The 16,066-nt window shown below is 33.3% G+C and overlaps 2 protein-coding genes across 2 annotated transcripts; both read right to left on the bottom strand.

The window, feature by feature from the left end:
* Nucleotides 1–4,942: 4,942 nt before the first annotated feature.
* On the bottom strand, nt 4,943–8,607 carry LOC125808636 (probable pectinesterase/pectinesterase inhibitor 33). Its single transcript, XM_049488309.1, has 2 exons — nt 7,698–8,607; nt 4,943–5,742 (listed from the first exon to the last, which is right to left on the bottom strand). Exons 1-2 carry the CDS (start codon nt 8,605–8,607, stop codon nt 5,048–5,050), a joined length of 1,605 nt encoding a protein of 534 aa, XP_049344266.1. The 3' UTR covers nt 4,943–5,047.
* Nucleotides 8,608–14,409: 5,802 nt separating this feature from the next.
* LOC125808638 (21 kDa protein-like) lies at nt 14,410–15,132 on the bottom strand. The gene has a single exon (XM_049488310.1). The coding sequence runs from the start codon at nt 15,120–15,122 to the stop codon at nt 14,544–14,546; it is 579 nt and encodes a 192-aa protein (XP_049344267.1). The 5' UTR covers nt 15,123–15,132; the 3' UTR covers nt 14,410–14,543.
* Between the last annotated feature and the right edge of the window lie 934 nt (nt 15,133–16,066).

Below are 16,066 nucleotides of genomic sequence, written 5' to 3'. Positions count from 1 at the left end.
GCTTACATTTGTCAAAGTGATCGGGTATTTTGTACATATTCTCCCTTTAAACTTTTCTTGATCAAGTCGTTAGTTGAAGCGATATTATGTATACTAATCGTTCATTTCCTAGTACAGGGACAGATGAAAGCATCAAGATGATATCATTTTCAAGACACACGAGCTATCCACCTCGTTACAGTGGACAATCATCGTGTTATCCACCTCGTTACAGTGGACAATCATCGAGTCATCCACCTCATTACAGTGGGCAGTCATCGAGTCATCCACCTCATTACAGTGGACAATCATCGAGTCATCCACCTTGTTACAGTGGACAATCATCAAGCCATCTACCTCGTTATAGTGGACAATCATTGAGTTATTACATTTTTTTTATTTGCCGAGAGGGCCATTGCATTTTTCATTTGCCGAGAGGGCCATTGCATTTTTATTCGCCGAGAAGGCCATTGCATTTAAGTCGCATCTATTCGAAGATGAATGATGTGCACCATATCTATTCAACATTCAAGTCGGTGGAAACTTGCGTTGAAAGATATTTGCATTTAAGTCGCATCTATTCGGAGGTAAAGGATGCGCATCATATCTATTCAACGTTCAAGTCGGTAGAAACTTGCGTTGAAAGATATTGGCATTTAAGTCGCATCTATTCGAAGGTGAAGGATGTGCACCCTATCTATTCAACGTTCAAGTCGGTGGAAACTTGCATTGAAAAATATTTGCATTTAAGTCGCATCTATTCAAAGGTGAAGAATGTGCACCCTATCTATTCAACGTTCAAGTCGGTGGAAACTTGCGTTGAAAGATATTTGGATTTAAGTCACATCTATTAGGAGGTGAAGGATGTGCACCCTATCTATTTAATGTTCAAGTCGAAGGAAACTTGCGTTGAAAGATATTTGCATTTAAGTCGCATCTATTCAGAGATGAAGGATGTGCACCCTATCTATTCAATGTTCAGGTCGGTGGAAACCTGTGTTGAAAGATATTTGCATTTAAGTCACATTATTCGGAGGTGAAGGATGTGCACCATATCTATTCAACGTTTAAGTCGGTGGAAACTTGCGTTGAAAGATATTTGCATTTAAGTCGCATCTATTCGGAGGTGAAGGATGTGCACCCTATCTATTCAATGTTCAAGTCGGAGGAGACTTGCATTGAAAGAATTTTTATTCATCCTACCGATGGACATACATTCAAAATCCTATTGATGGATCATATTTCTTCATTCGTCCTACCGATGGACATGCATTTTTATCCTACCAATGGATTATCTTAATTTGTCGTATCGTAAGAGATGCTACCTATTTCCCTGTAATTTTGTCTCTACTAATGAGTTTCATCTTTGTTTCTTCGAGAACATCCAAGATGATGCATTCTCAGTTGAGTCACAGGTGCGGACTACTTCAACAAGGATGCAACACAACGTGAAACCTTTTGGAGGCAAGTCCGGGATCGACTTTCACCACATTCCAACCACACTTTTATATAAAGGTCATGTGTTTGGCCAAAATTGGGTTGTCAATTTTTGTTGTCCACGATTTCTTTCATCAATCATATCCAACGAAAGGGACAGTTGTTGACACCCAATTTTAGCCTAACATTTTCAAAATTCATAACTTTTAAGTTTTATTTATTTAATAGTTCAAAATAATTTTTTTATAATTTTAAAATAAGTTTATCGATAACTATCCTTTTTTATCAAATTTAGAATTTTTTATCAGTTAATTTTAAATTGCAATTTTTACATGTCATTAGTTACGTTCAATACATTTTTTAATATTCATTTTATTTGTTACATTTGTTAATATTTATTTTGATATTTTGCACATTCTAGAAATTCATTCAAATATGGATAAGATTTGCATACACAGATTGACCAATGAATTTGGGCCACAATCTCAAGCCCATCATTTGAGCCCATTGTATTACAATTGCCTATTTAAGTAATTATTAGGTCAAAAGCAAAGGGTGGATAAAATATTTGAGATAAGATTTAATAATTTTCAGATTTTTAGGGTTTCTTTACTGTTCATTGCCTTTTTGGGCAACCACCCTCGCCGGAGCATTTTCCGACGAGCCACCACCACCCAAAAGACCCCAATTGCTCTGACATGTTCCCTTTCTGATTTTTTTCCGATGAAAAGTCACCAAACCAAATCCAAAACCCCAAAGCTAATCTTCTTCTTTCTCCAGCCAACAGCAGACCAAAACGACCCCATTTTTCTATGTTTTTCTACCAACAACAACCAGCACACCAGAAACAACCCAACACGGCGAGCTTCGAGATCCGATGAACTCCAAGAACCAGCGAAACACCAGTCCACATCTTGGTGAACAACCAGCAAAGCGCCGACGACCTCCAAAAGCCACCAGCGACCCCAACCCAAACCCCACCGAAAGCAACCTCCTAAACCACCGAAAAACCAAATCAGTAGCAAACCACCACTTTCTCCACGCCACCAAATGCCACCACTGTCCAACCACTATCCAGCCACCTACAACCATGAAACCATTAGTAACCACCACCCAATCGAGTTCAAAGCTCACTACCCAAAACCCCACTCGTTTTTCACCTTTTTCAGCGAAAAACCCACCAGAAAACGACCATCAGCCGCCATTCCGGCAACATCCAAATACCCGCCTGAAACCAGCAAGCCATCGAGCTCAAAGCTCACAACCAGATCTCCGGCTAAAACCCCGGAACCCGAACAAAACCCCATTTCCCCTCTTTTCCAAGTTCAAGCGAGCTAAACTCGCGACTCACCAACAATAATTCTGGTGAGGAGTTTCAAACTCCGATGAACTGGAGCAAAGCAGACTCAAGACGCTGCTAGTCCCTTCCCCTTTTACGATATTTTGTTTGTTTTGTAGGTGTTCAAATATGCACATTCCGGCGAACTAGAGCTTCAAGTTCCATTAAACTCCAACCAACAACGACAACAACAGCTTCATTCCGGTGAAATCCGAAAATAGGACTGCCAACAGAGGTTTGAAACTCCAATAATATCACTATTGTTTTCTATTTTAGTTCTAATTTCTTACAAATTTGTTTGGTTTTGTTTTAGGATGCTGTAGTATTTATTTATATATATTTTATTGATTGTGTTGCTTCCTTTTTATATTATTTCTATGTTTATTTTGTGATACTGGGCTTCTTATGGTTCATGTTATTCATTTTTTATAATTTCGAGAAATTTTGGATTTTTGATGGAATCACCACCTTTGATGTTCTATTTTTTATTAGACTAATTTTATTGTTGTTATGTTGTTTGGATGAGTACACTTATGTGTTTAGTTTTGTTTTATTTGATAAATATATCGTATGGTGATTTGTTAAAGTTTACTATTTGTTAAATTGTATATATTACTGTTAGTTTTATTATCATATTACTGTTGTTGCTTTTTATTACTATTCTATTATTATGATTGTTATTATTAATTTTTATCATTTTTATTATTATTATTATTATTTGTTATGGTGGATATATAAGTTTTGTTTGTTACTGTCCAATTTGGTGGCTATCAATGTTGCTTCAAATCTTCATTATTTTAATATATTATTGTTGATGAATGTCCATGTTATTTGCTCACTGTAATTTGTCGTTAATTTAATAGAAAATATTTGCAAAACTTTTGTTAAAAATGTTAGAACCACATTTTGGATTAATTTAGACTATTTGTTATCTTAATTATTATTTTTTGTTTCTTTTGGTTCTTTGTTAAATTGATCTCTAGTAGTAAATGTTAAATTGGCCAATGAAAAAATTTCTCCGTCCATTTTCGAGGCCTTCCCTTTTTTTTAAAGACGGAAATTTAGTTAAAGTTTATATATGTTGTATGTTAAAATTGGCCAATGAAGAAATTACTGTTGATTTCCAAGGCCTTCATTCCATGTTAATAAGACGGATTTTATTTTTTAATTATTATTTAATTCATTTATTTTTGTTCATATTTATTTAGTACTAACACTTTTACTAAGTGTCTTTACAGGATCCAGATTTGCTTCCCATTGAAGCTTTTCGAACGGAGTTCGAATTATAATTTTTATTTATTATTGTGTATATTATTGACGTCAGGCAAACTTAGGTCGTTTCTTATTATTGTTTTATTTTATTATTTGTGTAAATTACTTGTATATTTGTTTTTATCTCCTCCTCAATTTAAAAAAAAAATGAATTCAGTCGGGACCCATAATTGTGGATTTCGACCTAACACCTTCCCTTTGGAATGACTTGAACCCTTACCTAGAATCTAATAGTTTCATAGACAGTTTTAATTGGTTTCCTAGTTTTTCCTAAAATTAGGTGGCGACTCCTTTAAAACTCTTTTTTTTTCTTAAATTTTTTTAAAAATTGAATTAATTGATTATTTTTTGAGTCACCGCGACGTTTTGCCTTATTTAAATAGAGCAGCTATGTAAACAAAGGATCTCCGGCAAACGCCTAAACAAAAGAAACACAGAACAGCTTAAGGTTAAATGAGCAGAACTAAAATGAGAGGTTTTTACCTTTTTTGCAGGCAGCGAACTTGGAACAAAAACGGCGACGAGCTGGAAAGTATTCTCCCACCAACGACCAAGCTACGAAGGGATTGAAAGATATATTTCAACCACCAGCTTGAGGAGGAGTGTTATGAACAATGGAGCTAAGAGTTAGTTACAGTGAACAACAAAGTCACAAAATTAGTAATAGAGTTAGTTACAGTTAGGTACAGTTAAGTTAAGCTAACTAACCTAGATGGTCAAGGTCTTGAGTCGGTGAGATGTACTATATATGTAATGTAGAATAGATATTTTGTAATAATGAAACAATATGATTTCAATATAGTTTCTCAGCTTCTCTTCTTTCTCAGCTATGAATTGAAACTTAACTGAAAGCCCAATAATTAATCATAAGAGTTATATAAATTGAGCTAGAGAAAGTAATAGATAAAATCAATATTATACTAGTGTACATAACTTTTAGACAATGTCATTACACACATGTACAAAATAATGAATGGATATAATAATTATTATACAAATAAATAAATAAATAGACCAAATTCAGAGCCCTGAAGTGAATGGCACACCAGTAGAAGGCAACCATGATCGACCACCTACAAGATTTGCAACAGTAAACTTTGAAGCCTCTTTTGCATCGGTAATAACATGGTAACCAGGCCATTTTACCCTATACCTAGTTGAAGCCCCTGGTCCAAAGTTACCATACTCTCCATAATACAAAGTTTTGAATGCGAAATCCGAATTTAGCCAGGGTAACCATCCTGATGGACTAACCAAACGATCAATATAAGACCTCAATATAACTGTCCTTGAATATTCCTGCCACGGACGTCCCATATATGTCTTAAATGCTCGAACCACAGGAGCAAGATCAGGTGCTGCTGTTATTCTTGAATTATGAATTGATATACCAGTGTTCTGAAAAGGATCACCCCTGCCTTGTGCTGTGATCACATTGACTTGACCTACTAAGGGTCTTCGGACGTAGATGACACAATTTTGGAAAACAACTGCAGCGTTACCGAATATAAAATCTATCGTGCCATAAACATGACATGTTTTGTAAAATTGTCGTTGGGATTGGACAAATATTGTGTCTTGATATCCTTCGAAACCACATGCGTAGAATACCGAAAGATCAGAGGCTGATCGGAGAGCGACTGCTTGACCATTTTTCGGACCGGCTGTGTTTCGGAATGTGATGCCACGCGCAATGAATCCACTTCCATCAACACCTGGAATTAAAATAACGTTATTTTGGAAAATAAGTAATTAATTAAAGAAGTTGTGTTATTTTAGAGAAATGGTTAACGTGGACTAAAAAACTTGTATTAGTTGGACAAAGTAAGGTTACAACTCGTGGGAATAAATTGATGTAGAAGCAAAATATAATAATGCTGAAATTATTTATGTTCCAGGTCATTATTACGTAATTTGATCATTAGTATGAGGATCCTTCACTTGGAAGTAGGACAAAACTTGACATGCAATAACAATAATGTCAAATATAAATTGCATAGAATAACATTTTCTAAACCGACCTTATAAGGTGATGAAATGACAACATTGCTAAATTGCCTTGATATTAGTGTCAATATATTGGCCTGGTTGTTTTAGTTTGACTGTTACAAAAAATTAAGAAAATAAAAAAAAATTTAAATTTTATGATGTTAAATTAAAGATTTGTGTAATATATCAAATATCTTTTGAATTTGTGGTATATATATATATATATATACACACTACTGTATGTAAGATTTTTGTCCAAAGAATTACTTACTAAATGTAAAGTGATATTATTTTCATAAATAGACAAAAAAAAAAAAAAGTAAGACTAATTCAATTAAAAGTGGAGTACTACACAAAAAGTGGTCAATTTAAGGGAAAGTTCATATGGCTGAAATATAAAGTTTCCCCTCTTCGATATTTGCCAAAAGTTATAACTGAAATTATCGACAAATTAAGGAATTTTCCTTTTTACGTAGTTAATTGGGAACAAAATTGACGACACTATTCATAATTGTTTTGTTGCTTTAAAGAAATAAAAACTTCTGATGAAATCAATTAGTAAATACGTGCTTTTTGTTTGAAAAATATCAAAGATTATATTTGAATAACTTGAAAATAATTGCCTTCGGAAAGAAGCCTAATTAGAATGGTAGCACGTGAAGCATGCAAATATTGCAGCAAAGTGGCCCGCCAAATTAAAGTATATAGCATATCTTTAGCTTTACTTCAAGTACTTGAAGTAAATTAGAGCTTGCCTAATTACTTGCAACTTCTCTAATACTATTCAACTCTTGATTAGTAATTAGTATCCATGCTAAAAAATATTAAAGAATTAATTCACCCAAAAAAGTAAAAATAAAAAGAAGTAAAGGGTAAGATCTTTTTAAAAATTATTACTCCGTCCGTCTATCTTTACTTGTTCACTAAATTATTTTGAGATGTCCAACATTATAAAATCATTGAATAATTTATCATTTTGTGTCTATTTTACCCTTGCTATTAAATACTATTCATTTTTCAATGTTTAGATGACTTATATTTAATAAGGGTGATTTAGTGAAATTACCCCTATGCCAAGTCAATAGTGAACAACTATCGTTGGACAAAAGAAAAGAAGTAGTACTTCATCCATGCCAAATTTAATGACATCTTTCAAATTTCAAAAGTTAATGAATTTTTCTTTTACCGCTAGTTTTTCATATATATTTAAAATATTTTGAATTGTTACTATTGTGACTTATAATACTTTTATGTATATATATGTTAATTTTTTTTTTAAAGACTCTTAAGATTTAATATATGTCAAAATTCACGATCAAAATTAAGAAATTTAATTCTCGAAATCTGAATTATGTCATATAAACTGAAATTGAAGGAATATTGTATTTTAACCTATTGTTACTAGGAATGAGAGGAAGAGGTGAGAATAGGTTTCACCAATTTTATTACGGCATTTTCTTCTTGATCACTAAATCAGTATTAATAAAAACCAGTCACAGAAAATGAAAGACGAAGGAGGAGCCTCATATTAATTAACGGGGACATATGGAGAGTTACATTTTAAATGACCTGGTATTAACGGGGACATATCTACTCTAAAAATAATGGTGCACGTGAATTCATGAATTTTCCATTAAACTAGTGCCATACGGATGAATTAGGGACAGAGATGTGAGCTTACCAACAGTCGCAGTACTGTAAGTTGTGAAACCTCCTGCTGCACTCCGGCTGCCTGTAATTATTGTGTACCTCAAACCAGCACCAACTAACATGATCTTACTCATTGAAGGTCCTATCGCCACATTTTCTCTATAAACACCTTTTTTAATATATATAATTGTCCTCTCATCTGAAACTTTGTTTGCGGCCGCATTAACTGCAGCCTGAATGGATCGGAAATTTCCCGATCCATCTTGTGCCACCACGTAAATTGCCTTGGAAGCTAAGCTCCTCGTCGAAGATTGTAACAACTTTCTTTCCCTAGGCGTAACCCAATTTGGAAATCCACCAACTTCTGTTGAGTTTTGTGAATTAACTAACTCTCCATTTATAGCCAAAGAGTTGCTAATAAGCTGTGAGACATTAGCGGATAAAGTTGGGTGTAGTACATTTGAAACGTTGAACTGAGTTGAACCCGATAGACATGTCTCAATATTTGTTAACGAGGCACTAAGCCAAGTTTGAGCATCGAATTCGGTACAAGAAGTTGAGTTAGATCCAGTGCCATGAAGAGTACGGTTTAATTGATGGATGGTATCGTCGATAAGCTTGTCACAATCCATCCAGACTAGTTTCTTTCGTTTTCCACGAAAGTGTTGGCCGATATTTTTGGAATGGTTTTGTACTAGAAGAGCTTGTTCCAGGGCAACTTCTGTAGTCATGGTTCGAAAATCGGCTTTACATTTTGGCTTGTAAGTACGTTGGAGTGTGGCGTCGGACATGAAATACTTGCATGGTTCAGGATGAGGAGTGGTTCTACACCACCAGTTAATATCATCACTTGTGGATTCTTCAATGGAATAGGATTGATGTAGGAAGAAAGAGAAGGAAAAGAATATAAAGAGTACTAGCTTATAATTATAAGTTGTCATTGTGGTATAGTAGTATGTTGTTTTGTGTTGTGTTTTGTTGTTTAGAAGTATTTTGGAAATAGGAATGAAGGATCATTTAATGATGGGGTTGGTGTCTTTTTATACTAAGTGGAAAACAAATTAATTTTGTAAAGGAATGTCTAATGTCAAATGTCAGTTGGCTTATTGAAATGTGAAGCAAGAAATGCAATCACAAGATATAATTAAAGTCAAGGTTGATATTCAAAACAATAGTGTCTTTACTTCATTTTGAGATCCTTGCTTCTGTCGATCACGGCAAATGTACTCAATATATCTGGTGGGAGGGGGTGTGCCCTTTCTGGTCTTATATTGCTGCGTCCATGAATTGATCATTCAAATTTAACTTTTACAAATTCTTCGTGATAATTATTATATTTATATGAAACTATGATCAATTCAAAACATAATGTTTTTATTAAGATTATATATAGTGATATTTTACCTATATATACCCATGTCCCAATAAAATATACCTAGGTTACATCCGTCTATATCCATGATCCATGAGAAGCCGCACTTTAAAATTACTAGTTAAATTTGTATTCCCTCTGTCTTAATTTATGTGACATCATTTGACTTGATATAAAGTTTTTTTTTTTTAAAAAAAAACTATTGAAATTTATAGTCTAAAACACTCATTGACCATTTGTGTGAATATACAAAGGAGATTATTAAAGTTTATTTATGGCTAATTATAAAAGATAGGACTTTTTCTTAACAAACTTATAAGGCGTCACATAAATTGAGACAGAACAAATAATTTATAACGTGAATAGTTGGTAATGTCAAAGAAAATCATGGTATAATATTTAAATTATGGTAGCAGTCTTTCAATGTAAATATAAATCTTTCTACAGCGTGTAGATTGACCTTGCTGAATTGCTTAGCGTTCTATGCGCTAACCCTATATATTTTAATGAAGAAAAGGGTTTCCATTACATGAATTTGCATATACACTTGTTCTCCCTCTGATATGATTAATATGGATTTGGCGGCTACCTGCTTGTTTACGTCAACCCTAAGAATTGACACAAGGAACCGTCTTTATGTGTTGAGTGTAGAGCTGTCAAAAAGGGCCGGTCCAGTCTCACCCGGCCCAAGCCTCATGGGCCAAGGAATTTGAAGGGCTAGGGCGGGCTGGCCCTTCATTTCGTAGGGCCTGAAAATGCTCAACCCAATTCTAGAAGGGCCGAGGGCTGGGGCGGGCTAGCCCCTCTTTTTTATTTTTTATTTTTTTCTTTTCAAACTTGTAATTATATAACATCAAGAAAATGAGAAGATTTTCAAATCAAATATGGCAAACAATGGTATTGTTTCAATAACACTAGCAAAAATTTAGTGTAATTAGCATGCATCTCGCATACTATATATGCGAGTGAGATAAGAAAGTGACAAACAAGATGGGAGGGAGGCGAGGGCGCGATATTTGTAAATGTATCCTAGATACATGCGAATCTACTTTGATAGAGTGTATCTAGAACAAATTAACTTAATTTTGAGTCCATATATTTCGAGATACATGTATCTAGATACGAAGATTCATAATATTACAACATAGCAAGTATTCAAACTATTAGATTATATACTAGTGAGATTATTGTAAATTACTCTTGAATAAAAAGTTTTGGCCCATGGGCCGACCCCGGCCCATCCCCGATCAAATCTCAAGGGCCAAGGACTTATATGGGCCGGGCTTATAAGCCCTAGTTTTAAATGGACTTGAAAAATCCTATCCAACCCTATCCTAATAACGGATAGGGTTGGGCCAGCCCCATGGGCTAAGCCCATTTTGACAGCTCTAGTTGAGTGTCCTCCGTACATATCTTTGATAATTAACTTGATGCTCAAGCTATAGCAGTATACTTGAAGGAAGACGTGTCAGAGTTAGGAGTTTGGGGGTTCTAAATTTTATGTGAGAAGAAAAAATATTGCAAAAGCATGCTTCTTTTAAAAAGGAAAGAGAAATTTATTATTATTACAATAACTAGTAGTTATGAATCCATAATTTTTAAAATATAATGAGTTCAATGAAAAAAAATCTTTAAAAAATTGAATTTATAAAATTAGAATTTTATATCCAATTTATGGACACATATCAAATATGGACTAAAGTTATTATAAAACCAGTACCATATAATATTTTAATAATAATTCCGCAATGATCATTTCCACTTAAGTGGAAACCCCCAGATGTCTAATATGCCATGTATTAGGGGATTGTCCATGTGCTTGTACGTTCCTGCTACGCAATCCTCAACCGATCATGGCATACGTATCACTTAAACTACAAGAATTGTTTTCCTAAACCTGATCTGTAATGTGTACGCACTTGAGAGTGCCTGTGATTTATTTATTTTTACATTACACCTTATTCTGAATTCTTAATAGGAAAATTACGCGGTTAAGCAAACTTATACTAATTAATTACTCATCATAGCTATAGTTTACTATAATTATCACTCACGACTAACATTATACATTAATTACGTGGGCTGACTTTGAGTTTGTATAATTAGTCACGTTCGTATATGTATAATTCACCAGAATATACAAATACATATGTATAATATACAATTATCGAACCTATATACATATACAATTCACCTCTCTCCCACTCTCTGTCCTCTCTCACTCGCCTCTCTCCTCCCTCTCCCAATCTCGCTTGCCATATATACAAATGCATATGTATAATATACAATTATCTAACCTATATACATATACAATTCACCTCTCTGCCCTCTCTCGCCCGCCTCTCTCCTCCCTCTCCCAATCTCGCTTGTCATATATACAAATACATATGTATAATATACAATTATCTAACCTATATACATATACAATTCACCTTTCTCCCACTTTTTGCCCCCTCTCTCTCGCCTCTCTCCTCTCTCTCCCAGTCTCGCTCGCCTCTCTCCTCCCTATAACATATAGCTACGAATTGTAATTATCAAACTATAGCTATGGAGAGTAATTGGGCTATTTTTGAGTGGCTGTATGTGAAAGTTCCCCATTCTTAATTAATTGCTATACTTTTTACATTCAAAGCCGCCCTTATAAATAATTTTTCAGATTTATATAGCTCTTATAATACTCTCAATCAAGTAATTAAGTGGACCTAAAGCTAGGGATTGAAGGTGAATTTTCTAAAATAGCGTTGAATTTTGTGTTTGGTACGTTTAGAAGATGGGTGCTTTGAGTTTTCCAGGAACGGAAGATGTAATTATAATTAAATTTCGACTTAGAGCTTGATTGACCAAGATATCGAAACAGCCTTTTAAAAGAATGGTACAATCTGAATACTATATACATGTATATGATATACATATACCTACTGCACAGTAAATATAAATGTACAATAGATACATGTGTATCTAAATGATTCACTTTTAGATATTGTTGTTATATATATTTTTATATACAAGTGTATTTAAAGGATATAACTCAGATACATGATCATGTAAAGTAAATACAAATATACTTAAGAAAATCATTTAAAGAAAAATAATCTTGGATAAATACATCACTATTATAGTAGGTAAGATACACCTCAGATAAACAAGCATGCACATTTTATAAGATAGACATATGATACATGCAAGGATGTAAGTGTAGTTGGTACATAGATGAAAAAGTTCTCAGATAAATGCAGGAAAAATGGTTAGATACATCGATCAAATAGATATTGTCTCCTTAATTAATTTATATCCCTTAATTAGAACGTTGATTGAAGTCTATCTCATATACATGTATTTGAACGCAACAGATACATTATCTGAGGGGAAAATAATGGGAAGTTTTGTAATAATGAAAAGTAGATGGAAGGAAGGTAGTTAGGTACGTACTAAATTAGTGGAATTTTTGTAACTTTTACTTAAAGGAAGAGAGAGGGGATCCAATTAGGTTCTAGGCCCAATCACTATTGTGTTCTGGCCTTTGGCCCAAAGATTATAGCCCTGTCCTAGTCTATTTTTGAGTTTGAAGCCCATTGCTGCTGCTGAATTATGGAAGCCCATATTTTAACTTTAAACTGACTACGGCTTGAAACAGAAAACAGGGAGAAGGACGATATAATCACATAAGCCTAAATTGAATGTCAAGGGAAACAAATGCACCTTTTAGCAATTGTCTTAATACTTGTCAATCACATACTCCATTCTGAAAATAAATGGAGGAGGAGAAATAAACGCACTCAGAACCTTTATACCTAGCTACAACAGAGGAAATGAGAACTACATGTCTCAGACCGGGTTGATTCGCTAGTAGATGGCCCTGCATTCAAGCAATCAATCATTATTTTCGTTGGATACTTCGAAACAATAGAAGTCTTAACATTCATACAATGAGTTATGCTATTCTGTAGTTGTCTTAATTAATTAACTTAATAATTGTAATTAGATATAATGAAATTAGGTAATTAGCACCATAGTCATTGGCTCTGTCTTCTCTGTGGAAAAACTCATACGACGTTAATCTTATTTACTATTCTTGTTTTAGTCATAATTAGTACCCCTAGTATAATAACCAAACAACTCTCTTGAATTGGACATCGTTTGTTAGCATAATCATAATAGTTAAATCAATAGCTTGTCAATAATTAAGTCTTTGTGGGATCGATTAACTTGATTGTTTACAATCACTTTATTACGATCAAATACACTTGTGTGTATTGAGAGATAACATTTTTTTTTATTGCTTAATGTGTTACATTTACAACCTATAAATAAGTAGTTTGTACACAATTGTAAGGCATTTGATATCAAGGAATACAATAGCAATTTACTTCATTTTACATCATTTATCTGTTGAAGAAGAAGGAAGTTGACGATTAGAACATGTCGAAGGAACAGGTTCAATGAAGCTGACTGACATATCTGCCGCAAGTGTTGATGAAGAAGGAAGCTGACGATTGGAACATGTCAAAGAAACAGATCCAACGAAGCTGACTGACGAGTTTACAACACTGCTGTAGAATTAGAGTCGCACTAGGATTAGACTACTTATATTAATTAGGATTATATTACGACTAAAGGAACAGATCCAACGAAGCTGACTGACGAGTTTACAACACTGCTGTAGAATTAGAGTCGCACTAGGATTAGACTACTTATATTAATTAGGATTATATTACGACTAGAGGAACAGATCCAACGAAGCTGACTGACGAGTTTACAACACTGCTGTAGAATTAGAGTCGCACTAGGATTAGACTACTTATATTAATTAGGATTATATTACGACTAGGATTAGATTATGATTAGGATTATAGTACAACTAGGATTAGATTATTTATATTTGCATTATTATTATTATATAGTAATAATAGGTATTGTAGTAGGACTCTAAGTATAGTTAACTTAGGACTCTACAATTCTCTCCTATATAAGGAGAGATTATAACTCAACATTATTTTTATCAATACAATCATTGATTTCTCTAATCCTAGACGTGAGGTTTTCTACATTATCTACTAATCATTTTTAGATCTAAAGCTCAAAAACACTTTAATAACACTGGATCCAGTGAAAACATTCATCATCGGAGTATTAAAGCTTCATTCAACTCTTTTTATTTTCTTTATTATCTTTATTTCGCTTTTACTTCTCTTTTCAGATATATTTAATTGTAAATAATCAAAGCTAACCCGATAAATTAAAAAAGGTGTGTTTTTGACCTTATATAAATTCAATTATACTATTTTTCCGATAAACATCGGTGTATTTGCCCACTGTCTACGCACAAAAGTTAAAGGGGACAAAGAGATTAAAGCATCCACATCATGATCCATTTATACTAGTAAAATTTCATTCTCACTTATATATTGTTTTCATCAAACCAAAACTTTTACACAAAAAAAGGAAAAAAAAAATACCCTAACCACATAAGCTCAAAATGTGAAAACATAAATTAAACTATAGCTCTTAATGCTTTGCAGCAAATTGGTTAATCAACGCCAAAGCATTGCTAGTAACCTGAGTTACATGAGTAACTCTGGCTCTAATCGAAGTCTTAATCCTACCATTCAAAGCCCTTCCAGCGAACCCATCTGCACAAGTATTTTCATTTGTAATTGCCGCACTAATCCATGTCTCAATATTACTCATACGCCACTGAAAATCCTTCCCACGTGCACTCCCCATACTTTTAAGTTCTTTAACAGATTTATTGATCCTATCAATTGTCTCACTCATTTCCTCCAAACAATCTTTTAGAGCTGCGTATTCTCTTTGTTTCAAACCTTTAAACTTGTTTAGTTTGGTGATGAAAGTGTGGGCGGATTGTGCCCTGTCCAGACTTACTGACAAGGCTGTTTGTGCTAGCTGCTGCGGGCTACGTTTGATGGTTGGTGCGTAAACTGCTAGGGATGTAACGCATACTTGTGGGTATGTGGTGATTTTGCATGAACTTTTGATAAAGCTTGTGGGTAGTGCGGTTGAATTTGCACTGAAATTGAAGAGAGAGAGGAAAGCTGCTAGCAGTATAAGTTTGAGTGCTGCCATTTGAAATGGGTTGTTGGAGGATATGAGTAAATTAGAGGGAATGTTGTTTGGATTTATAAAGGAATTGGAATTGGGAATTGGGACCCAACATTAGTAATCTTTTCTCAATTAAAGACCAAAAGATGTTGGTTGATTATTATTTCCCGCCACGTCTATTTTTAGTTATCATGTTGTGTTATATTAATTTAATATTTTAAATATATTAAAAAAATTATAAATTATAATTTTTTTGGGTGTCTATTTTTAATTGTTGCATTTTTTTAAAATTAATTTGATTGATTTGTTAAGTTAAATTATCTTATATTAATTTAATATTTTTAAATAAAAAATTAAACTATATAAAAAGTAGTACTCCTATAAATTATAAAAAATTTTTATAAATATGATGAAAAAATATATCATAAAATATTAGTTAAAATTCTTTTAAATATTTTTATTTTAAAAAAAATCACGACAACTAGAAATAAAGGAAGCATATGAAAAGAATGATGCGCCGCGTAGACTACGTCGGTGAGTAGCGTGTTCTCATGAGTGATGGGTCCTTAACAAGCCGTACACTTATCAGCCGAATTATAAGGATACATGTGAACACGTGACATTCATAGATTTGCGCGTAATAAATAAATGGTCCTCCCTTTTGTTCTAATCCAATTCAAAAGATATTACTCTATTTAAAAATATATATATATAATTTATTTTTTATGTGGATAATTAATATCATACTATTACAAAATAATTAACATATTTAACATATTTTTAATTTAAAATTATAAAATTCAATAGTCTTTCTAATTGCTTTAAGCTTTCTATCAAAGTTAAAACAGAATAAGCAAATTGAAACGACATCCTCTTTCACCTTGCTTTTGTTGACCCTAGACTTTGTATATTATTTAAAAAATAATAAATGAAATACATATTTTATCATGATATTTTATTGATTGATA

Source organism: Solanum verrucosum, unplaced genomic scaffold (genome assembly GCF_900185275.1).
Source record: "Solanum verrucosum unplaced genomic scaffold, falcon-dt-bn FXZP01000251.1, whole genome shotgun sequence".
NCBI classification, from domain to species: domain Eukaryota; kingdom Viridiplantae; phylum Streptophyta; class Magnoliopsida; order Solanales; family Solanaceae; genus Solanum; species Solanum verrucosum.
This window is presented reverse-complemented; position numbering and strand designations above follow the sequence as displayed.

Excerpts from the sequence above, each read along its gene's own strand:
- LOC125808636 (XM_049488309.1), bottom strand. The coding sequence starts at position 8,607 with ATGACAACTTATAATTATAAGCTAGTACTCTTTATATTCTTTTCCTTC. Across the intron at positions 5,743-7,697 it reads TTACAGTACTGCGACTGTTG|GTGTTGATGGAAGTGGATTC; the intron begins GTAAGCTCACAT and ends TTTTAATTCCAG.
- LOC125808638 (XM_049488310.1), bottom strand. The coding sequence starts at position 15,122 with ATGGCAGCACTCAAACTTATACTGCTAGCAGCTTTCCTCTCTCTCTTC.